The sequence below is a fragment of the Aythya marila genome, assembly GCF_965140915.1.
Source record: "Aythya marila genome assembly, chromosome: 13".
Classification (NCBI taxonomy): Eukaryota; Metazoa; Chordata; class Aves; order Anseriformes; family Anatidae; genus Aythya; species Aythya marila.
The window spans coordinates 380,182-404,900 of NC_139054.1; the positions used below are offsets into that span (position 1 = coordinate 380,182).

The 24,719-nt window shown below is 43.1% G+C and overlaps 1 protein-coding gene across 1 annotated transcript; it reads left to right on the top strand.

Annotated features, from left to right (window-relative positions):
- Positions 1-18,542: 18,542 nt before the first annotated feature.
- On the top strand, positions 18,543-24,719 carry LOC309882941 (G-protein coupled receptor 83-like; the record flags this gene model as incomplete). Its single annotated transcript, XM_082770480.1, has 4 exons — positions 18,543-18,917; positions 21,219-21,344; positions 23,486-23,619; positions 24,095-24,719. 4 exons carry the CDS (start codon positions 18,543-18,545, stop codon positions 24,717-24,719), a joined length of 1,260 nt encoding a protein of 419 aa, XP_082626606.1.

Sequence of the window (24,719 nt, forward strand, 5' to 3'; positions counted from 1 at the left end):
GAAAGCACCGCAGTGCTGGCTCATCCAGAGCAACTCATTTGTGGTGCATTGAACTGAAGTATTTGTCAATCTCCTTTCGTCAATACTTTGTGAACAGACAATAATTAGGTTACGACTGGCACGTGACCCCAGAAAGCTGCCCTTCTGCTTCTTCTTCCCACTGCAAAAGAAATAATCCTTTGGAGGATAGATCTTTATTATTATTGTTGTTGTTGTTGTTATTATCATTATTTATTTATTTATTTTATTTTAATCTGTAATTTGTCCTAAACATTCAACATTGTATCTGTAAATGAATGTACAGATGAATACACATTTTGCAGCAGCCCATTCAACATTTGCACAGCATATGTTATTAAAGCAGTTGTGTAGCCACACAGGGGGATTCTCATCGTCCTCTGAGTTTCTGCCAGCCCCATGTCCGCCAGAGGATCTCCCACCCTGCATGAGGACTGTACAATTTTCTTATGAAAAGGTCCCAACTTCTGTCTTGCCATGCTGTTACAAAAGCAGCTATGTGTAAAGCTGAAAAATGGTGACCATTGACCATTATCTGTTTCTTGGGACATGCCAAAATTTTAAGTTGTAATCCTTTTGCTTCACACCACCCCCCCCCACAAAAAAAAAAAAAAAAAAAAAAAAAAAAAAAAAAAGAGTGAAAGTTTTTGCTTCAATAAAACTGAAACATGCATTTCAGTTCTGATTTCTGAAAAAAAAAAAAAAAAGATAATTTTATGTCACAACCATCAAATCTCTTTCAAGAGCTGTTCACAATAGGAAATAGAAATGATTCCTTCAGTTTCCAAAGATGTTTTGATGCTACCAGAATGTTTAATTTATTTTTTACAAGGTATAACTGAAACTGTCTTTTTCAACAAACGGTATCATACAGTCTTGATGCAAGTTCTTTGCACCATCTCTTACTCATTTGCGTTTAAGGAGATTTACCCAATCCCTCCTGTCATCTGTGACTTACAGAGTAAGCGTGTCTGTTATTATAAAATGCCAGCAATCTGAATAGCTAAGATTACAAAGGAACAAATGCCTGACTTGCTCGAGGTCAAAGAGGCAGTGAACTCGTCAGGCCAGGACTAGAACCCACAGTGACTTGGAGTTGGTCCTTTTTCTGCAGCCATTGGTAGTGAATCAAGACAGCCTTCTGAAAAGTGCCAAGGAACATCCTGAAGTTTTAGCACAACAGCTTCCACTTTCTCCTGAGCCCAAACCTCCTCTGGCTTCTACAGGCCTCCTTGTCCTTCTATACTCCGTCTAAAGACTTGGCTGCAAGCTTTTTAATGGAATAGTTCATAGCTCTTGTTTTTCTCTCTGCAAACTTTAGAGATCCTCAGCTTGCAGGTGTTTTGTGAGTCAGGCTGGAAGAACCAGCCAGGATCCCTTGGCAATGCTAATGGCCAGCCTGAGCAGCCCAGCGTGTGACGAGATGCCTCCAGCTATTGTAATTGTGGCTCTGATGCTTTCAATGCCATTGCAGATGCATAGCTCAGAAATGGCTTCCTCATGGGTGCTCTTTTCCTGGGATGAATGGGTTCCACAGGCTAGAGGGTTCAGTGTGAAATTGCAAATTGTAGATGTAATAAATATCAGGTTTTACTGTTGTTTTATAAGCAGCCCTCTGGGAAATCTGCTGCTGGTGTCACGGCTGAGTTATGTGATTTCCCTCAGGTGAAGCTGTACAAAGGTTTGATAAAACTGATTGCCATGTTTCATTAGCCAACACATTCCCAGAAGGCCCATCATCCATCATACCATCCAATCATTGTCAGCAATGATTCAGGATGTGAGACGCGGCTGCATATTTCACCTATTTGAGAAACTCAGATAAATCACTGTGAAGGTAAGTCACTGTGTTCAGAGCTGTGTTAGAAAACTGCAGACTGTTTACAAAGCTCACATTAGAATTAGAGGGTTTGTGGGGAAAGGAGTCTTGAATTATTCAGCTCAGCCAAGGTAATACAATAGGTGGAAACATTCAAGGGCAGCAGTTGAGATATAATAGTTAATGCCTACATACCGTAGCCTAAGGCACTATAAGGAAGCAGTCATCATTTTGAGAGCTTACAGAAGGCTTCAGGTATGAATTGCTACTAGCTATATGATTTTCTAAGAATTTAAATAGAAATAGGTGATGTTGGCTTTTCAGTTACACACAGGAATTTCATTCTTAATTCCAAATTTTTCAAAATTCCATTTTGCCCAAATAGAACCTGAGCAAACCAAACACCTTCTCAGATTTTGCCCGTCTTTAATCAGTCTTGCAAACAGTTCAGCAATAATCTAATGCCTGTATCCTGATCCGTACAACCACTTAAATAGGTCTGTGGCCTCTGTCAGCTCTCTTGTTATGCAAAGATGCTGTACTATGGCTTTCTTATTAATCCTTTTCTCTTAGGCTGCTTTCTACTGCTTTATTTATCTGACTCTCCAACCCCGCATTGTGCCAGTACTGCTTCATGAGTGCAGCTGTTTGTTGGGTCCATCCCTGCATACTCACCAGGACTCATTTCACTGACCTCTGCTCCTAGGGTATCCTGCTTCTCTAGTCCTCCCTCCCTCTCCTTCTCCCTGTTCTCCACCTTGAACTGTCCCTTTGGGTGATTTGTAATGTCAAGCTTTAAAGCCTATTCTCTCTAAACTGTGAATCTTAGAAAAATGGTGTATTTGTTTTAAAGGTGTGTTGCCATGACAATGCTGCATCTGGGTCTTGTAAATATTTGGGAAGTGTATGTTATTATCAGGGGAAAATGAGGCTGACCTCAGTTATGTATTAGGTGCCTGTCATAACTAGACACCCTCATATAACTGAGAGGGTTTGCAGTGAGTGGCGTGGGATGATGCTTGGATGGAACAGGCCATGCTCGTGTGCTGCCGTGGCGTCCAGGAAGTGGTTAAAGCACATGTCCAGAGGAATCAGGATCGTTGATTTATGCCATGAATACTGCCAACTCTGAAGAAACCAACTAAATTATGAAAAAGTACAAGCCTCTCTTTCTGACCACCTTCTACTGAGTTTTCTACTGAATTTTTTGGCTCAGTGTCCGGCCTTTTTTGGAAGTTGGCACCTGCAGTGTGAACAGAAGGGGGCAGTTTCCCAGGAAATGCACCTTGCCCAGCATCCTGCTTGCCTCCCCTGACGTTTCTTCTGCAGAGAGCATGCCCCTCCAGCTTCTCTCAGGCACACAGACCCTCCAGGGACACCGTCCCTCACACACCCCAGCATCCATTCCTCCATGAAGCCCCTCTGGCGCTCCCCACCCTGGCACAGCCCGGCAGGCAGCAGGCAAGTAGACCTGGCCTCTCCTTAGTGCTCCTGTGAAGAGGGTCACTCTCCACTGCCCACTGCCTTATTTTCACAATGCTGGTAAGAAACGCATGGCTTTGAGTCTCCCACTTTACTGTCAGATTTGGCCAACTTCAGCATATATGCAATACGCAGTCACCTCAGCCCCATTTTGCCAGAAGCCCAGGCCATGTGTTGAAGATAATGTCAACCCTCTCATGTTTCAGAAGAGCACTGTGGTCATATTGGTGGTGATTTTTAGAGTGATAACATTTAATTAAGTGCTTTCTATCTAAAGGTCTGTGAGCACTCTACCAGCATTACTTGATTGCGTACCTGGCTGGACTGTCCTACACCCACACCTGTACTCCAGAACGGTGCCGCAGCTGCTTTAGGGAAGAACCACTTTCTGTCTGAACAACCAACTCTTCTAACAATTCCTGAAACCATTGCTGATACAGATTCTGTTTCCTGTGTCTGCAAAGTAGACCGTTTGTCACCTCTTGATGTCTAAGCTCTCAGTTCTTATCTAGCTATTACTTAAACTGAAAGTTTTAAATCTAGATTGGATTGATGAAGCCCCAGATTCATTCACTCATCCCTTTTTATCTCTCTCCCACAGTACTGGATGTATTATCAGCCATTTTTCTCACATGTTCCTCACTGCTTTGCAAGCCTTGTGAGTGTTCGTCGGCTCACCTGGAAACCATATATATTTATTCTGGCACTTGCTTTTAGATTACTTTCCCTCCATGCAGAAACCAACATCATTTATAAATGTTCAGAGAAGCCTGGGACCCTTCAGCTTGTTCTCAGACATTTCAGCCCAAGGGTAACTCCGCAAATGAGTATGTCAGAAATAATTCCTTTTGCTAAGAGCTATGCAACAAGCTATGAGCTCTTTCTTTGCTGTTAAGGAGTCTTTTAAAAGTTCAAAAAGCAAAGGCTTCTGAGACTTCCCTGTCTGCTCAGCCTGTACCATTTCCAGGTGCTGTATAACTGGGCTGTGACTGTAAGGCACATGTTCTAACAAGCATTGTACAGACTTCCAGGGTCTGATGGCAGCTGAGATTTCACTCTGCTTGTCTGTAAAAACACAAGTAGAAAATACTTGCTACCAAAAAGATAACCATGTGGTTGGAATTTTCTGTTCCATTGCATTAAAAATGATCCTCATGTTAAGGCCTACCTGGAATCATCTTACTTGCACAAACTAGCATGTATTTACCTCCTGTGAAACCAGCCATGGATATGAATGCTCTACCCAAAATAATTTAAATGAAAGCTCACACAGGAGATTATGCTTTGAAGTGTAGTTTAGGGGAGAAGGAAATAAGGCATTTTAAAGTCTGATGAACACCACCTGAAGGTTTACATATGTTCATTCGCACCTTTCTGGGGTCTATAATTAGACTGCAAGATGAAGGCAGTTGCCCAGTTTTCTGCAAGCTAAAGATAAACAAATTACTAAACTGAATGGAGGAAAGTCAGCTGATTCATGAGTATTTTGTTTTAAAGTAATGGCAAAGAGATTGGAAAAGAAATAATTTGTTTTAGGTGATAAAGAATCTTTCCAACAGGTCATCTACCTGTGGCATTTATTTTTTTTGTAGCGAAAACATCCTGAAAATACAAAAATGACATGTTTAACTGTCACTGAGGAAGCTCCTCCCTGGTATTCCCTCAGTTATGTGTTATAGCACTACTCAGCTGGCTATGACAAAATGTGGTTAGCTAAACTTGCAGAGCATAGTTTAGTGAGGCAACACAGAATTACCCAAATGAAAGTTTTCAGGGGCTTTGACAGGGAAGGAGGTTCCCAGAACAAACCTAGTCATAAATCAGAATTGCAGTTCATCTGAGTGGTTTCCAAGTAGACATCTCTTAAGCAGTGATCCTAGTTTATCTCACTCCTCTATGGGAGACCTACATGATGACCCATGCTTCCATTGTCTGCTGGCAAACTGTGGTGAGCTGCCAGATGCAAGTACCCAAAACTTATAACAAACCATGCATGGAGGGAGCCAAGGATTCCTCTTCAAAACTATACTCCTAGATAGTAGTCAGACACCAGTGAGTGGCTTGGGAAAGACAAGACCTTCACCTACCAACATGGGTTGGTACTCAACCTGCGCCTGAAGAGTCTTCTAGGTATGGCAAGTGGGGAGCATTCATTTCACTTATCAAGAGTAGACTGTTTCTACTTAACTAAGATTGTGATTAGAGAAAAAAGAAAAACTTACGGATTCTTGCAGCTAGTCAAAATGTGCCATCACTTTACAAATATATGTTTGTTCACAGTTGTCAAGGAACAGGATAAAACTTATCATCATATTAACTGAAATATTGAGGGATGTGCTCTAGAAAAACTGTTTTATCCTATTCCTAGGCTCCAGGGAGCTTTATCAGAACAGAGTTAAGGGAAACTGCTGAATTCTCCAACTTGCATTTCTTGTGGCACTGAGTGAAACCCAAACACTGATTCCCTGTGTCATGATGGGTGGCAGCATCTCGATAAATATCACAAGAAGAAAAAAACATAGCTTAGATAAGGTGTTTTTGATACAATTTATCGTGTATTCCAAGGTCTACCAGATTGCTGTTTTATCTTTTTCCTACATATATTTTCTAACTTCTCTAATATATAAATAAAACTCAAGTCTGGCAGAGATAAGGTGTCTCATATGTCATTCTGTATGGGCAACTGCAAGCTATTTCCTGGCAAGTGTGTTTTATCAGGCACAGTCATATTGATGGGGAGGTAGCTCAGCTGCAGAAAGGCAGGACTAGGAGGGAAAAATTCCCATGCTACACAAAACTGGACAGTACTAAGTTGTTGCTTACAATGAAGTGTTTCTCTTGTGCATTGTGCTACAAGAAACAGAAGAATGGAAGATGTCCATGTTAGCTCTTGGTTTCTGTAGCATTACCCCTACTCATGTTCCTGGCATAGAAAGCAGCTCCCTACTGACCTGGCTGGCTGCTGGAGGTGGCAGCTGCCCTTGAGGTGTGACTGCTGCCTGGTGGCTGGACAGGACAAGGCTCAGGGCTCAGATGGAGTCCAGCCACCAACAGAGCCTCCCCATCCCCACTGCTGCCCAGGGCTGGCCTCCAGTCCCACTCCCACCGGGGTGCTCTGCCTGGCCAGGCGAGCAGCCTGCCACCAGCCCGGCCTTCTCTGTAAGCCCCTGGTGCTGGGGCTGCTTTCCAGAATCTGCACAGCTGCAGCCCAAGGCAGTGGGAGCTGAGCTTTGCATGCGGTGACAAATGTCACTGAAAAGCCCACAAAGCTGCTAATTTCAGAGCTGCAGTAGCATGGAGGAGATACTTTTGATTCTCTGAGCACTATCAAATATAAGCCCTGAGTTTCTAGACAAGGCAATCTTCTTTTTACTTATTTTTTTCCCCATAATTATATAAACATTATGTACATTATTTCATTCAAGCAGCCAGCATGGAAAAGAAAATTGGAGTTCACCCCAGACACTCAGCCAGATACCATAACTTTCAACATCATTACTAACCCGTCAAATAGCATTTAGGAAAAGTCATCCAAAGGCATCAGTAATAAAGGACTCTGGTCCATGTTGCAACTCTGCCAAGTAGACTCCATGTGGACCAGGAAGAGCCCCCATTATTCTGGCTGAGCGTCGTCCACAAAAGCTCTTCAATTGCATCTCACTCCTGACTTTCTGCACCCAGGCTCCAAGCCAACATCTGCTGGCCTGGAAGCATTAACCTTCTCTCCTGTTTGTCAGACATTTGTGGCAGATTACCTCAGTCTGGGGCTTCTGGTCCAACTGTTGTTCCAGCCTTGGATAACCCCTGTCCAGCCATTTCCAATATGCTATCAAACATCTCAGTTTGCACAGATATTCCTCACTAACACTCTGCAACATGCTTTTCTTTGCTTTCAAAGCATTCAGAATAGACATCAGCACACCTTCTGAGCCCTGTGTTTCAACTATGAGAAACTGTTTGCATAGAAAACAGAGGAAAAAATCATTGTTGTCTGAGATGTTAATTAGTAACAGATTGACCAAGCTGGAGGCTGGAAATTCAGGGCTGTTTTTGTCTCCACTTGGCCTGCTTTCTTACTATAACAGAAATGGAACTAAAACAAATAAATATCCTAAACCAAATGTTTATGCAGAAGCACTGTCTTTGATTTATTTTTTTCCTCACATATAGGAGACTTCTCAATCTTCCTGAAAATGTGGCCAGCTACTTAGGACATGATTATTACCGCTTTACCTTATAACAACTCTACTTGCTCAGCATTTGCTCTAGAAGTGTACTACCCAATACATGTCAAGGCAGAACTACAAATCATGGGAAGAAAAAGGCATCCTTTGTCTGCAGACCTCTGAAGCTTCTTGTTTTGTTTCAGGTTGAGTCACAGCAAATGTTCCAAAGTGACTCAGAAAGAGACAATATTTAATTATTGAGACATTCTGTACTAGCATCTGAGATTCAGCAACTTGAGATGGTGCTGCTGATAATAATAACTTTTTACTGATAGCCACTTTCATTCAAGACTCTCAAGGTTGTTTGAACATTATCCTGTTAATCTGGCTGAAGGGGTTTTAAAAAGTGCCAGATGCAGAACCCTCTGCCCAGCTTGGGAGAAGTTTGGATGTGATCCAGGGCTTCTTTGTTTCATTGTCTATAACTAAAAAATCCTAATATTTCCTGGAGGTAAGATTTATGTGCAAATCAGAGATACACTGGTGGTGAGCCACATAAAACCTCTTTTGGATAGTGCTAGAGGCGCTGTTGTTCTGAGAGAATGAAATAAGACATCCTGTTCCCAATCAGATTTTTATTTTTGACCTTTCATTTGACTAAATTCTGGGAAACTTTAAGAAAACACAGACTGCTATTCATTTCAAAAGGATCAGGATTAAAACTAAAGATAGACATAACCTTTTTCACCCCTAATCTGCTTTTGAGAAATTAGGTGCATCTTTATTTTGGCTTAGTCTTTGCTCGCATCTTTTGAGGTGCTGGGATGCCATTTAAAGTACAGCTGTGCTTCCAACAATGCCTTCAACTCAGCTGAGCTAAAGGAAAGCAATACAGAACAGCAAGTACATAAATCATCTTCCTCCAGCAGATCCCTCTTCTATTAACCTTCTCCTTGGTGCCAGTGACAGAGAAGTACTAAAGCTGCACTTTTTTTTTTTTTTTTTTTTTTTTTCTCTAGGACAGCCACTTTTGCTGTTGTCAATATAATCACAGCTGTTCTTGGTCTGAGACATTAAACAAAGTCCCAGGTGCTCATTATATGGAGATGAATAATTAACTTACTATTTTATAAAAGAAACCTTGCTTTTTAATAAGCAGTTCTTCAAATGTTCAGGCTACAGGAAAGGTGTTTTTTGTTTGATTGTTTGTTTGTTGTTTTATTTTGTTTCTGTGCCCCCTTCTCTTCCCTCTTTCCCAAGATAAATCACATGGTTCCTTTTTGTTTGAAAGTAAATTCTCTCTTGTGGTCTTGAAGGGAGCTGGAGGCTGGGTGGCAATGAACGCAGCAAGGTCAGCTCTCTGGAAAGTGAGTAGTCTGTGGCTCTTCTTCATTCCTTATTGTGCACTAACTCCAAAGTCACCACAAGGCTACATGGTAAAGTTGTAATGAGTCAAACTAAAAAGCCATAAAGTAGATGGGGAGAGAAATCTCCAACTTAGGCTATCTTTGACCCCCCCAAGCTGATTTTTTTCCCCCTGTAGGTTTCAGGAGTGTTGCAATGGCTGAATGATCTATTGATGAAGAAAGGAAATATAAAATATTGAAGAAGCATTCTGTATTTGTTTAATGCCTGAGTCTCTTCAACCTGAAGAGAAGATCCTTAGTTTAAATAACTAATGGCAATACAGCACAGAAGAGAGAAAATATAGGAAGATGTAATCTTTGTTGGAAACCTTCTTTGTAGGAGCTTTTCCAGAGATTTTGTATCTCTCTTCAAACTCTGAGTGTTAGGAAAGATGTAATGTAATATCAAACTTCATTTTTTTTTCTTTTTCTACAGTTACTTCTTTTCAAGCATCTCTTCCAAGCTGATAGCCTCCTAAATTTCTAGACACAATTGTAGTCTTTGTAGGAAATTACTTATCATGATGATTGCGGCCTCACTGGCATCATTTCCATTTGAAATTCACCAGTATTAAAGAAATGAATGATGCTATCTTAAAAAAAAAAAAAAAAAAAATGTTTTTTGGAGGCACAGGAGGTCTTGTCAGACAGCATCATACAGCTAAATCTTTAGGACAGTTTGACTCATTTTTCTTTCCTTAATATGTGCATCTCTGTACAAATGAGGTCTTGCTTTCAGTGACTCAACCCTTAGTCTTTCAAAATGGCCCAATAAAGAAAAGGAATGACTTTATCTAATTTTCTGAACATTTTTGCTGTTATCATATTAGTTGTTTCCAGGACAATGGGTAGTTCAGAGCTTGCTAACAGCTCTTCCTACTGTCTTCTTACTGATTCACAGGTAACACAAAGTGAAAAAGTTCTGGTCCCTTACTTCAGTTGGACCAGGTATGGAGGAGTTTCTGGGACTATTTGGCACTCACATTCTTGTAAATCATTTTGAGAGGAATAGATAAGCACAGATTCTCACCTGTTATTCCTTCACTCACAAGCTACTTCTCTCAAATGCTGGAGAGAAAACCCATCCATGCAGTTTTTGGAAAAGGGGCAACTTCCCATGTGCGAGGTGGGCTTGCAGAAAGGATCAGGCCCAGCCAGTCACATTCTTTTCTTGCAGATACTTTAATGAAGTAATTTTTTTTAGATATACACCCTGTATTCACCCTGTAATCATGCCTGCACTAAGTCACCACATCAAATTACTGGTGGTACTCTGAAAATATCAGCGCTGTTTCTCTATTTTGACCATCAGGGACACGTGCTTCTGGAGTGGAAAGACTCCAGCCTTGCCCTCCCCTGCAATAACCTCTTGTGGTTGAATGTCTGCTGTTCAGTTTTGTCTTTGAGCCACATGTCTCTAAGTCATGGCCCAGTTAATCGACACTGCTAATGAGCTGTGAGCCTGCTGTCTCCCCAGGGTCAGGGCAGTTCAGGGTTGGGTCTGTCCCACCTGCCTGAGCTGGCTGGGGACCAGGGGGTGAGCACACTCTGAAAATATTTCTACTTTTTGGACAGGTCTTATCTCAGTCACTACCCTTGAAAATCCACTATTTCATTTTTGAGCTGACCCTGCCGTTCCTGGTGCCATGGTGGCATGTCTGCTGCTGCCCCTGGCCCTGGGGGGTGCCTACCCCAGCCTGCAGCTGGGACAGCTGCCCTGGAACCCCTGCTGATGCCATGGAGAGCCAAACCCAAGCACAATGCATGTCAGGCTCTGTGCAGCCTTTCCTGAATCTCTCCCAGTTTCTCTAGGCTAGCTACTAATACAACCCACCTGGCTTTCTCCCATCCAAAAAATGAAAAAAGAGGCAAGCTCCCAGAAAGAAAACAACAGGGAAGCAAGGATATTACACAGAGAATGTATCAGCTGTGTGATTTTTATGTAACAACAATTTTAGGAGGTTTCAGCTCATTTTTGTACTGTAGTAACATCTTTTTGTGCTGCTGCAGCTACGATTGGGCTGCACTCTGAAATGGATCAGCAGGAGATACAAAAAAAAAAAAAAAAAAGCCTTTAATCAGGTCCAAAAGCATTGGTCTCATTCTGATTCCTGCAACTAGTTTGCAGCTCCATAGAGAGAGGTCTAGGCCCAAGCTGGAAGGTGAAACCAGGACAGTTGGCAAAGCTTGTCAATATGGAAGGCTCTGTCAATTCTCTGTTTGTTTGCATTGGTATGTATTCCAAATTGCTGTCTCTAATACCTGGGCCAGACTTGGAACTAATTTACTTAACATACCTGGTGTTTCACATCCTGAAAGGGTCGAATTAAAGTGGTGTTACAAAGAAAGTAACAAACGTACTCAAAGAGCTTTAGCACAAAATATTATGAAGATTTGCATTAGTTTCAGGCATTAGAGCTGAATATTTTAGATGTTTCATAGTACGTGCTGGATTCCTTTTAGTTACCTTTGTAAAATCCAGTCCATGCTATGGAGGTAATGCAGCATTTGGATTGCAAGGGCATGTAGTACAACACCAAGCATCAGTTCACCATGGATATTTTTACACAATATCAGTCTGTACAGTATGTCAGTCTTCTCTAGGGCAAAGCTGATCCAGCATATCAGAAAAAAAGTATTTTTGGCTCCTTCCTCAAGTGTAAGCATCCTGGCTAATCCCACATAGGTCATCTGATCATCCCTTGTTATTCTGCCCACAATATGGGATAAAGATTTCACTACTTCCCAGGAAAGCTGTGAGAATAAAAACTCAAATGCTACTTCAGGAAGATTTTATGAAGTACCTTGGCAGATAGTCAGTGCACCCAGCACCTTTGTTTCACGTTTTTCCTCACAGAGAGGAATTCAAAAGACATTGAAAGTGTGTGGTGTCTGTTCACCTCCAAGTAATTCATTCCACTGAAAGAAAGAATAGCTCTACAAGGAGGACCTGAAATTAATTAGCGACATTTGCTTTAGAATGGTTAAATAAACAAGCTGTACTCCGCCCACTCCCTTTGCAGCTGAGCACTTTCTCATTATGCGATTCACTTCTCTTTTTGTTTGCTGATGCCACTTTTTCAAAGGAGTAAGCAGGTACAATTTGCTGTCTTCTCCGCAGGTGTAAGAGCTTATGGGCTTGTTGCCCGAAGCCCTGACTGGCAGGCATCCCCCCTGCAGGAAGGCTGCGGCTGCTGCTGTGCAGCACCACCACAGCCTGGGCTGAGCGGGAGCTGCCCGTCCCCGAGTGCAAAGCAAAGTGCACCCGCCTGGGCCAGCAGAGATGGGCAGCTTGCACCAGGTCTCAGCTTTGGATCAAAGGGTGATCTAAGTAGCGTGCAGAATTTTTAAGCTGAAATTGGCCTTTGGGCACAATTTCCAGTGTTGGGAGCATCACGCATTGTAATTCCATCAATGTGGAGGCAAAAGCTGGTGGGAGAAGAGATGGAAATGCATATGAAGGCAGCGTTTCATTTCCTCTAACTGCTCAGCCTGAGAAGTCGGGTGTGAGAGGACTAGTGCCCAGCTCAGCTTTGTTCATTGTTCTCAGAAGCAGAACTCCATTTCAATTCAAGATAATTGGTTGGAATAAGGTTTTGCTTCTCCTTCAGAGCTCGGTTCTTATAACATGTTCTCTTAATAAAGGGCTTTTCCCCTACTAAAATCACAGACAAGTCTGGCAATAAAGGATCGAGGAATTCCACGTACATTTAAACCCAGTGGAAAGAAATTCATCCATCTCCTCTTTGAACCTATTAGTTGGGAAGAAAGATTTGCAGTGGACATGCAGTGACTTGGCATGAGCTCCTGGATGGCAATGCTCTGCAGTAAGTCCCTGCCTTGGAGGGTCTTTCAGAGAGAGATACAGAGCTTTATTTCCTGTTATCTCCCTCAGAAGTGAAAGCCCAAAGGACTCAATTGTCTTAAATAATTCTCCTCAATTTTGCAAGCATCCAGGCTTTGAGTCATAGGCCAATACTTGCAGACTGTCCCTGCATGTAAAGTTCTTGGGTTGTGCCAGGGTCTCACTGAAGTCTGCAGAGTTACCCTGAATGCATGAGCAAGAAAAGAGGGAGCACAGAAATGTAGCTTGATTTCATCGAAATTTGGGGCTGAAAGAACCTGAAACAAAGCAGAAATTATGTAAGGCATTGTCTGTGGAGTGCATGGAAAGCAGAGTGCATGAGAGCCAATTCACTCACACTGTGATACTTAGTGGCTTGGTGACAATGCTGGATGTGGTATGGGCACTAGGTAATGACATGTTACCACAGGCAACAGCAGCCCCTGAAGCTAAATGTTCATTGTCTCTGTGGTTATTGCCCTCTCCTTTCTGCAGAATCCCTCTCCACCAGGATTTCTGACATCTCATTAGGCTACCCCTCTCTGCAGTGATGTTCCTCTGCCTGGAGAGGACAGGGACGCGTGGGTCAGGTGCCTGGAGCAGAGATCATCTTCTCCAGGCCCCCATCTACACAGTGTCTGAGTATAGTCCCGAAAGCCAAAGGTATTGCCAGCAGCCTTCTTGGCTGATGCTAAACGATTGAAGAACTTTATTTTAGTGTCCACATCATCAGAGGTGGTGTTAATTGGATGCTGAGATGAATCAGTAGACTTTGGGCGGGATGTGTGATCGTTTCTGATCACACCTGCAGGGGTTTGTCTGGGTCTGAACTGAATCGCTTTGACAGGGGATACAAGATGCTGCACGTAACAGAAGGGGGCTCGTTTTGGGGCTGCACTGAATAGTTCAAGTGTTCACAGTGCAGAGATCAGACTGCAGAGTTACTAGACTCCCTAAATAAACCCTATCAGCACCGAACACCTCCATCAACTTTATTGCTGTCAAGCAGATATAGAAGGAATTAGTTGTCAGGGACTGTTTCTAATTTAAATGTTAGCAGCTGTTATTTCAGAGTGGCAAATTTTATGATTTTGCCTACAAGTCTGCTCTCAGTAAATTAAAAAATTATGTAAAAGCCAGATTATATCTGCAATGGATCTTACCAAGAGGAGAATGCAAGACTGTGATGAATAATGTCAGGGGGGATGAAGGGATACGCAGACCAAGGCTGGTGTTGTCAAGTGCCGTGGGCTGAGCAAGTCTTTCCCTCGCCACCAGGCATGCCTGGCTGCGTGCCCAGTGGCAAGGCACAGGTCAGAGCCACCCAGGACACTTGGAGAACCCTGCTGCCCAGCACAGCATGATGCTGCTGGAGGGCGCTGAGCACCTCGTGCAGGAGCTGCTGCAGCGGGGCTGCCAGCAGCAGGGCATGGCAGCACCAGTACCAGCAGCTGCTTCGCAGCGACTCTGCACTGCCAAGGCTTGCAGTCCACTGAGGGCTTCACATGAAGCTGTTCTGTCCAATAGGCAACTCCTAAACTAAATACATTTAAGATATTAAGTTGTCAGGGTCTGCCTGAATTCCAGAGCTGCATTCTTTAATTCACTCCTGGGGTAGTCACTCTGTTATGACCAAACACAGTGGGTTTATTATCAAGTCCATGTAATGTCCTGAAAAATTTCTGTCTGTTCATCTGACATTTCTGACTCACAAAAGCAGTACTAGTCATTGCAAATGAAGAGGAATACAGTGTCCGCAGCACAGTAAAGCAAATATAAAAATTAAAAAAAAAAAAAAAAAATCCCACATCACCATATCATGGTTTTCAAGGGTTATGCAAACTTTTACTCATGACACACTTTATGACTGAAGGAAAAAAATCAAGGGACTGATACATAGCTCTCATTGTTTCTGTTCCTTACTCAACCTGTATATCTCAAATAGAAAAATACAAACTGTTAGCTTCTTTAGAGAACAGCAATCTTTCAGAAAGCTCTCTGATGCAACAGACATATTGAACATTTGTTTTTCTCATTTAGATCTGAAAATTTTAACGGTTGAATAATTTGCTCTCTTGTCCAGGTTCAAGGAATGAAACATCACATCTACCCCAGCTGCTTTCAGCTCTGAATAGCAAAGCAGAGACATTTGGTTTTCAAACCAAAGAAGTTCTTGTTTTAGCTTTTGCCATTGTTTTGTCTCACACCCCAGGCCCAGGTCTTGAACTCCTTTCTTGCTGCATCACAGTGCCCTGAGGACCCTGCCTGCTCTCCCTGGGGTTTCTCCCCAGGTTTCTCTGTTGCTTTCCATTGCACATCATGAAGAAGAGGGAGAAATGTCTCAAAAGTTTGAGCAGCTTCAGAGCAGCAGCTTTTTCTCTAACAGCTCACATGACCTTTCCTGGCTGGAAGAAGATATGGAACAGGCTCCCCAGGGAAGTGGTCACTGCACCGAGCCTGTCTGAATTTAAGAAGAGATTGGACTGTGAACTTAGGCACATGGTCTGAACTTTTGGGTAGACCCGTGCGGTGTCGAGAGTTGGACTTGATGATCCTTAAGGGTCCCTTCCAACTCAGGATATTCTATGATTCTATGATTCTAAGATATGAAACCAAGAGGTGCAGGGGCTCACTCATGACAGCTGATCTCATCCTCTATGAGCGAAGGTGATTTTGGCCAAAATATTGTGCTGTCAGAAGAGACTGGACCGAGTGAGAAAGGTGAAAAGCAAGCAAAAGACCATTTAAAAATAAGCAGTACCAATGACTTGTGGAAATTTTCCTTATCTGATGATTTAATATTCTCAAGTGGGATGAAATCCTGAAAAATTTACAGATCCAAACACAGCTACTCTCCTAACAGACAGTTCAGCTGTGCTGGTCAAATGTGAAACACTTTTTTTAAAAAACACACTTTTCCATTCCCAGGTTGATTTCCAAAGTTACCAAGAGGAATTGAAACAGATTACTTATGCTAACAGCATGAGTCTTATGACTAGCACCTGGTGCAGAACATTGGAAAAATTTAACTGGGATGTTCACACCTTTCCTTATTTTATCTGTCAAATAACAAAATTAACTTTTTTTTTTTTTTTTTTTTTAGTAATTGGTTTGATGTTTTAATTCTTTGCTTTTTTAGATTTGCCAGACTAGTGACCAAACAAGGATCTGAATTTTTATAGCATTGCTCTGATTTCTTTGACCATCATCATCACTTATCCTATATTAGATCTAATCAGAAAAAAGATCTTCACCTCAACTGAAATTCCAATTATTTGATATTTCTTTTAGACACCAGAAATAACTAAAAATGAAAATGCTATGTAACCTCATGAAAATAAAAAGTTTTAAAATATTTTGACTCAAGTAGTGCCAAAATGAGAAAGTCAAAAGTTTTCTATAGAAATAAAAGTGGACATTGAGCAATTCAAAAGTAGCAGAGGTACAGAGAGAATATGTTTGAAAAGGTGCATTTCTCCTTTGCCTTCTCTGCTTAACTCAGAGGAGCACAAATGTTAAGTTAATGATGCATTATGTAGACGTAGGTCCACTAAGATGCAGCTCAGGACATTTGTAAGTGGATAATAACTGCAGCAAAACAGCGTGTGATTGCTTAAGTGTTCGAATCTTTGATAGAATAAATCAGTTCTGCAAAGAATACTTTAGTATTAGAAAGGCTTGCCTCTGGCACACTGGGTCAATTAAAATGGTCTGTTTTCAAATGTGTACCTAAATGACCTTATGCTAAGTTGTTCTTCTACTGCATTACAAGAAAATAAAAGGGAATGACGGGAAATGAGCACATCACAGTCACATGCTGAAGGCACTTGAGGGTGAAGCCCCAGGTCTATCCCCAGTGCAGGTCCCCAGCCTATGGTGTGTCGCAGTGGAGACCCCTGTGGGTGCACACACGCACATATACATATATATATATTTAAAGAAAAGTTGTCTCAGCCTTCAAGAAATTTACAGCATGTGTAACAGTGACATTTGGTGTCCTGGACAAACCACCAGAATTAGAGATGAATCACCAGATACAGGGAAAACAACCTTCCTGTCAGGTCATTCTAATTTCATGATTAGAGTAATGCTAGCAACAGGTTTCTAAGAGGAAAGGAGGATGAAGTTTCACTGCCAACAGCCCATGCCAGCTATTTGTTTGAGTCTGAACACCTGAAAATTGTCCAGTGGAATGTAAGAGATGCAGGCATGAGGACTGGCATCACCCTGGTGGCTGCTGACCTGTCCCCAGCTTGGGGGGAGCTGCTGGGGGCAGCAGAGCAATGAGAGCCGGTGCTGGCAGCTGTGTGCTCACTGCCAAGCCACAAGCAGCAATTTCCGACAGATTGCATCTCACAAGGATGCGTGCAAGGAAGCGGTTGCTGTTTCATCTTTGTTAACAGGAGCTCTGCTTCTGATCTCATGCATGTGCATCTCTACACCTTTGTGTTTCTAAAGGAAGTATTCTTCATTTATCATTCTCCAAATCAAATCCTGGCTGTGTGGGTTAGTGACCTTACGCAACAGAAACTAAGAGGAAAAAGATGTAGCAGGTTTGTGCCCTGAACCAGCTGCATGCCAAGCTCAGTCTCAGTGGCAGGACACATGGCAGAAGCACTTAACAGCAAAAGACTCTGCAAATGACTTTGCCCGGAGAGGAAGGGAAGGAGAAAAGAAGGGATTTCTGCCTCTTCTACTTCCGACCCTTTTGCTCCTGCTCTCCCCCTGCCCTGCCTTAGTGCACAGCAGCAGGCTGAGCTGTGGTAGGTGTCTCCATGGACACCAGCAGCACCCTGAAACTTCTGTCTTCATTTTCACGTTGCATTTCACTTTTTACCCTGTGCTCTGCACCATAGGGGACCAAGAAGGGGACAATGCCAGGCACAAATCCGGAAGAAATCTGAAGACAGAAATCTTCAGATGCTCTCTGGAGGCAGAAACTCTAGAAGGCAGAGAAAGATGCTGCAATTTAGTAAAGACGCCTCACCCCACAAAGCTATTGTGCTAGGTACACAGAAGGGAGGAGGGGGAGACAGGGAAGATAAGGGCACATCCGCTCTGTATTCTGCTGCTCTATTAGAATCTGCAAATGTCACACTCTCCCATCGTCTATCTGTGGGGCTGCAATCCATCTCAGGATAAGCTGGGAAGAGATACACTATTGGCTATTTCATATGCAGTGTGTCATCTGGCAGGCTGTATATATCACAGGGAAAGCAGGGACCACTCAGTCTCTGAGCAAAGCTGCTTCCAGTGAATAGCTCAGATACTTTGAGGATGGAAATAAATGGAAAAGGTTTCCCTTGCTTTTTTAGCTCTGACAAGCTCTGAAAACTGCTGGGAAAAAGACCTGATTGGTGAAGGACTATGTGGAAAAGCAATATAGCAGTTTTCCAAGGAGAAGTTGTGGGAGAGGAGCAGAACAGTGTCCAGAGGGAAATATTCACCAGGATTTCTTCCTAGGTGCAGAGAGAAAGTGTTTGGGGATCTCTGATATTTCAGCATCTGAACCAGCTCCTGTATCAGGACATATGGGACTGGAAAAGAAGAACAGCAGCTGGAGAGTCCCTGGGGTTAAGCTGACATGTTATCAGCACGGGAAGAAGGACCCACATATCAACTCTTTTATGTAGTTTGCAACTATGGGGCATACTTTTAAAATGCAAGGATGTGTGTTCCCCCCTGCAACCACTGACTTTAGCACCTGAGCTCCCCGGAAGGAGGGAGGGCAGAGAAACGTGCAGCCTGCCCCAGTCTCTCCGGGGTGCCAGGGACACCGGCAGCACTGGAGCTTTGCTTCCCAAGCCATGAGCAGACACACGTGGTTCCCTTTGCAGTATATCTCCAAGCCCTTCTGGAGAACAGAGAATCACACCACCAGCTTCTTCTCCACACTGTATGGCTTCCCAAACCAATCCTTCTTTCACAGTGATCTGGACCTGGAGGACCTGGGGGACTTTGGCAGTGGCACCAGGTATGAGGGTGAGTCCCAGAGCCGGACAGTGAAGGCGCTGCTGATAGTAGCCTACTCAGTGATCATCTGCATCTCCCTCTTTGGAAATACACTGGTGTGCCACGTGGTTATCAAGAACAAAAGGATGCACTCAGCCACCAGCCTCTTCATCGTCAACCTGGCCGTTGCCGACGTGATGATCACCATCCTCAACACGCCCTTCACGCTGGTAAGCTCCCCAGGGGCCGGGCGCAGGGCTCTGCGGGGCAGCTGGGGGACGTGGGGCAGGCAGGGAGCTGTGCCCACACACACACACCACGCTGAGCTCTGGCTCACCGCTGGTCGCAGGCTGTGAGGCAGGGATGGGTGCGCACATCCAAATTTGGGGGCGAGCACCCAGCCCCCACGGGGTTTGCAGGTGCCTGTGTTTGCCTGTCAGGGCCATGTGCATGTGTACTGCTGCAGTCAGTACCGGGCTCATACTCAGACTTTCTTTTCATCTCTTTCCCTGCTCCTTTGGTACCCTGCACAAGCTGCAGCTGTGCTCCCTCTGTCTCCCACAGCCCCTCACACACAGACACAGACCGGGGCGCTCATGCCCCCACCTCCCAAAACCTGCTGGGGGGCGTCCCTCCTCTCTTACTTTCTTCCTCCCTTTCAGGACAGTGTCAAGACAGGTCTGTTCTGCTGGTCTTTTTATGGGGAAGGAAGCGGGGACATGTTTGACACTAGAAAGCACAATTAGCTGTCAATTTACTATGGAGATGATGCAAGCAGGGTCACTCCTTGTGAAGATGATTGCAGGAGAAACTGTGAGGTCCTTGCTGAGCCATGCCAGCTTGGTGTGGCTGGGGTGCTGTAACTATGCTTCTAGGAGCTGGTTGTCCTTTGTTTACTTTTGGATATTAAATAATTCTAACTGTAGAAAGAAAAATAAAGAGTGAAGTGGGAAGAATATACTGTTGCACTTCTTGCCTGACTGTCACAGTCTATAAACAGCATGTAAGTAGGACTGTGTATGGCTGAATTTTACAAAAGCCTCTGGTTCAAAAGCATCTGAAATGTTCCTACTTTTGTCCTTGCCCGTAACTGTCCATGGTGCTCTTCTGCCTTCCAGAAGCATTTGCTGCACTGTCAGTTTGAATTTACCTTTCCCTACACTGATCCTATTCCTTTGGTGGGGTTTCACTGCCTTACTCTGGTCAGATTTGCATCTGTTCATCTTTAGGGAAAGGATAGTGCCATCTTGAGTGTTTGCACAATGGTTAATTATTAGGAACAAATAATTAAATTATTTTAATCCCTCTTAGATTAGAGCATTACATCAACTTCAAAGAAAGAGAAAATGCTACAGTTTCACTGACAGACTCATTACTACTAGAATTGTCTCCATGGGAATATAATTAGAATTAAAATGGTAGATTAATTGAAAACATTAGCTAGTTTTGACTAATTTTCTGTGTGGATGTATGTTCTGTAGTAAATGTGCCTTGTTTCAAATTAGCTTAATCTGCTTCCAAAATGAGTTATATTAAACATTGCACAGTAAGGAATAGCTGTGTGTGCAGGGAGTAAAACCACAAGTTATTTGGGATAATTGCCTCTGTAGGAAATCCGCAAGAAGCAACAGCTTTCTGTGATTTTCTAAGAAATGCTACCGTGCCATTTCCACTCCGGTCTCAGGGCAGACTTTAAACTCTCTCTGACTACAGTCTCCCCAAGGGCAGTGGGACGTCGTGCCTGGTGGAGATAACTTGTACACCAGAGGTCACATCAAGGAAGACAACCCAGCCTGTAAAGTGTTAGTTGCTTTTTCATCTGGAAGGGAAAATTTTCCTCTCTGTTTGTCTAAGCTAGCTGACACCTCTGATATTACTGTCAGTGTATCACAATGTGATGTGAGGAGAGCCAAGCTCAGAGATCAGCATGAGAGCAAGACACTGCTGTCCCGCTCAGTATCCTGCTGCTGAGAAGGTATCCTGTATGCTGAGTTTGTAACCTGTATGACCACAGGGCAGGTACATGAGGATGCTTCTGACTCAAGGGTGCTAGCTCTATATTTCAGTGCCCTCAAAGAGTTTTTCTTTCATGAATTTATCTCACTGAGTTTTGAACCCATGCAACTTTTGGCATTCACAAACGTGAACATTTTAACAATGACAAAAATGCAGCTGTCTTTAAGGAGACATGCTAATGTTTTTACATGCAGATACTCATCGAGAAATCAATAGATTTCTTTGTGTTTTCCAGAATAGCCACGTTACATGTACACATGCACACACAAACACACACACGCAGTGCAGTACTCAAGTGGTTTTGTTTGCTCGGTATAATAAATCTCACCTCTTTTTCAGAGCCTCTTGCACAGTCGTCATTTTCCCCAAAATCTGAGTATAATAATATATTTACAAAGGATAAGGAAACTGTATCACAATATTTCTCCCTTAAAATATTCCCAGGAATCCTATTTGTGACTCTTCAGGTAATGCACAGTTTTAATTAATTTATTTATTTTTTCTCTGTTCTTCAGGTGCGTTTTGTAAGCAGTACCTGGGTTTTTGGAAAGCTGATGTGTCATGTAAGCCGATTTGTTCAGTACTGTTCCGTTCATGTGTCTGTATTGACCCTTGCTGCCATTGCTCTGGATCGGCATCAGGTATGCAATATACATCACACCCATATTTTCTAGAAAACAGTGAACCAAACATATAGCTTTTCTCTTCTTCAAGTCACAGGGCCTGGAATCCTGTGCTGTCTTGGGAATTAAGGAATCCTTGAAGGAGAGTGATTCTAGCTTTTATGTTGGTGGATGTAAAAACTGCTTTTGTACAGTGATGGTGATCAAACACTGCCCAGACAGGTTGTGGAATCTTCATCCAAAACCCATCCAGAAATAGTCTGGTGCAGCATGCTCCAGGTGGGCCTGCCTTCTGCAGGGGTTAGGCAAGGTGGTCTCCAAAGGTCCCTTCCTGCCTCAGTGACTGGGTGCCCTAAAGCATGGCAGGAATATATTCAAACATCAGCAAGCCCAAACATTATCTCAGCATTTATATATGAAGACTCTTCCAACTTTCAGGCTTTCCCCATTATTTTGGGATACCTGGGACTGGCAGTCGAGAGAACTGTGTTAGTATGTTCAGCTTAAGATGAGAAGTTCTCTGCACTGTCCCCCTCCCCAGCAAAAAGATGCTTCTTGGCAAATACCAACCATAAAAACTGCATAGGCCAACCAATGAGTGCAAACAGGGCTTTCCTTGAAGGATAATAAAATTTGTCATTTTTGCTAAGGCTGACAGATGCTGTGCGCTGGGAGAGCAGGCTCTGCAAGGTACACTCGTTGGGCTTACTGTGTATTTTCCTTGCAGTGCTGGAGCCTGCAGTAATGGTTGTTACTGAAAAGCACATGATAAGTGACACAGCTAGATGAAGTTGAAAACAGTAACTGATTTCACTCCGATTATCTGGGATGTGCTCCATCTAGTGTCAGAAAGTCACAGTGACTGCCAGAGCACAGACCATCCACTTTTGTCTTTTATACAACAAAAAGTTTGGTAGTCTGTCCCTCCTACAAATAACATTGCAAAGTATTCCAATAACGAGGCATTTTAATTAGCAGATTCTGGGTTGATGGCAAATCATGGCTGTGCATTAAGAAATGCTGGTTTAATTATGAGCAAACAATAATTGCTGTTAAACCCAGTGCAGTAAGCTCCTCAGAACTGGAATTAGCTGGCATGGCCCAAGGAGATATAAATAGAAGTATGGAGATGTCACTGAGCAAAGAGAAAGCAACACTTGACTCTAAAAATATTGCTAGTCCTGGGAGGTATCAGAGCAGGCAGATGTTCCAGGGGAGTTATAGAAGCTCAATTAAATAAATATTTATAATGAGACAAGAAAAGATGCAGAAAAAAAAATGCCAAAAAAATTAATCAGCTAAGAAATCACGTGGATGACATGATAGTTCTATTTTTAATTATTGTTTTATTGTGTAATGTAATCATCTGTGGGCCATGTAGCTCAATGGACATATAACTTTCATGATGTCTGAATTCAAGTTGATGGTGACCCTGAACGTGTTTTTCTGCTCAGGGCACCGGGCCAGCAGCAGCATTTAATGCTCACATAGCTCTTTACATTTTCCAGCCCTTACACTTTCAGAAGTCCCTTAAGATGACACTCTCCTGCCCACCTTTTAAGACTGGAGGGATGCAGAGCTGTTGCAGCATCTCAAACTGCAATGTGAGGCTGAAAGAGTGACCAAGACATCACCAGACAAAGTAGCCCTTCTCAGCAGCAAGCACACATGCACACATGCAGTACACCACACTGTAGCCAGTACTGCACAGGACAAACTGTGAATAGAGAAGAAACCAGCTTTGAAGTTAGTACCATGTTGGTCCAAGATTACATTTAACTGTAAGGATCTTAGGCACCATGTCAGACTTGTGCAAGTCCATCAAATGTAAAAAGTTGTGAATACCAGGTCTGCCATCTGCATTTGAGACCTCTTCTACAGTAATCAAGAGACACTTTGTGCTCTCTGTAGTGCAAACCAGAACAGACACTTGGCTTTCAACTTCTACCACCCTTTAGGTCCGCGTTGAGTATGCCTTGCTGTCTTGGAAAGCCCATACTCTGCTTTTTACTCAGAGTTCAGTGTCAAATGCTTGCTCTTGAACATGGATAAAGCAAAGGTGCACCTTTATTTATTTATTTATTTATTTATTTTAATTTGCAGCTCATTTTTATCAGTTGAGGACATTTTAAATCCTCTGGATTGGTTGTTCTCTGCAGGTTATCATGCACCCTCTCAAGCCACGCATGTCCATGGTAAAAGGAGGGATTTGCATCATTATCATATGGGTTTTGGCCAGCTGCTTCTCATTGCCTCATGCCATTTATCAGACCTTGACAAGATTTTACATCGGGTAAGACTTTTACACAGTGCTTTTTTTTATATGACATAGCTCAGTCAAAGTCCCACAGATTCTAATGCATGCATTTCTCCATCTGTGTTATTAAAATAGAAAGTATGGTGAAGCAGAGAAATCTTCCTTATATTTCACCAGGCAGTGGGTTTCTCTCAAAAGGATAATGAAAATCAATGACATTGCTTTCAGGCTTGTTGTTAGTTGATTTCATCTCAGAGATTCAGTGCTGTCATTTGAAGCAGGCACAGAAGAGATGTGAACAATTTTTAATATGAATGATTATTTCTTTTCTGGGGATGTGTTTAAAATACCTTCACTGGAGCCAAAGGTCAGACTTAATGTGAAGTTCTCAATTGAAAGAGGCCCTTGCCTGTGTTACTGAATTAATTCTGCTCTCTGTGCCTTTACTGAAACCTACAAGAACACTTAAGATGCAGAGGGATTAATGGTTCTTTATCTCTTGGATCTTCAGGAACAGAACAATACGAATGGTCTGCCTACCCAGCTTCCCTCCTCCTGCTGACCTTTTCTGGAAGTATTTGGACTTGACTACTTTTGTTCTCTTGTATGTCCTGCCCTTGCTTGTGATCTCCATCACATACACCATGGTAGCTAAGAAGCTCTGGCTGAGGAATGCCATTGGGGACATCACGATGGAGCAATACTATGCACATCAGCGGAAAAAGAAGATGACGCTGAAGATGCTGATGGTGGTGGTGATTGTGTTTGCAGTGTGCTGGTTCCCTCTGAACTGCTATGTGGTGTTGATCTCCTGTAGGGCTATCCACAGCAGCAATGCTCTGTACTTCGCTTTTCACTGGTTTGCCATGAGCAGCACTTGCTACAATCCCTTCATTTACTGTTGGCTGAATGAGAGCTTCAGATCCGAGTTGAAGTCTTTGCTGTGCGTGTGCCGGCGAAGGAGTGCAGCCCAGAGCCATGCTCTGCAGTCCATCTCCCCTCCGTTCAGGCATGCCTGGGTTGAGAACTGCCATTATAAAAGAGGCAGTGCCTGCCAGAAACCACGGGCAACCTCCCAGAGGAACTCTGCAAAGACAGACATATCCAGCGTTCAGCCAATTGTGGCAGAAAACTAA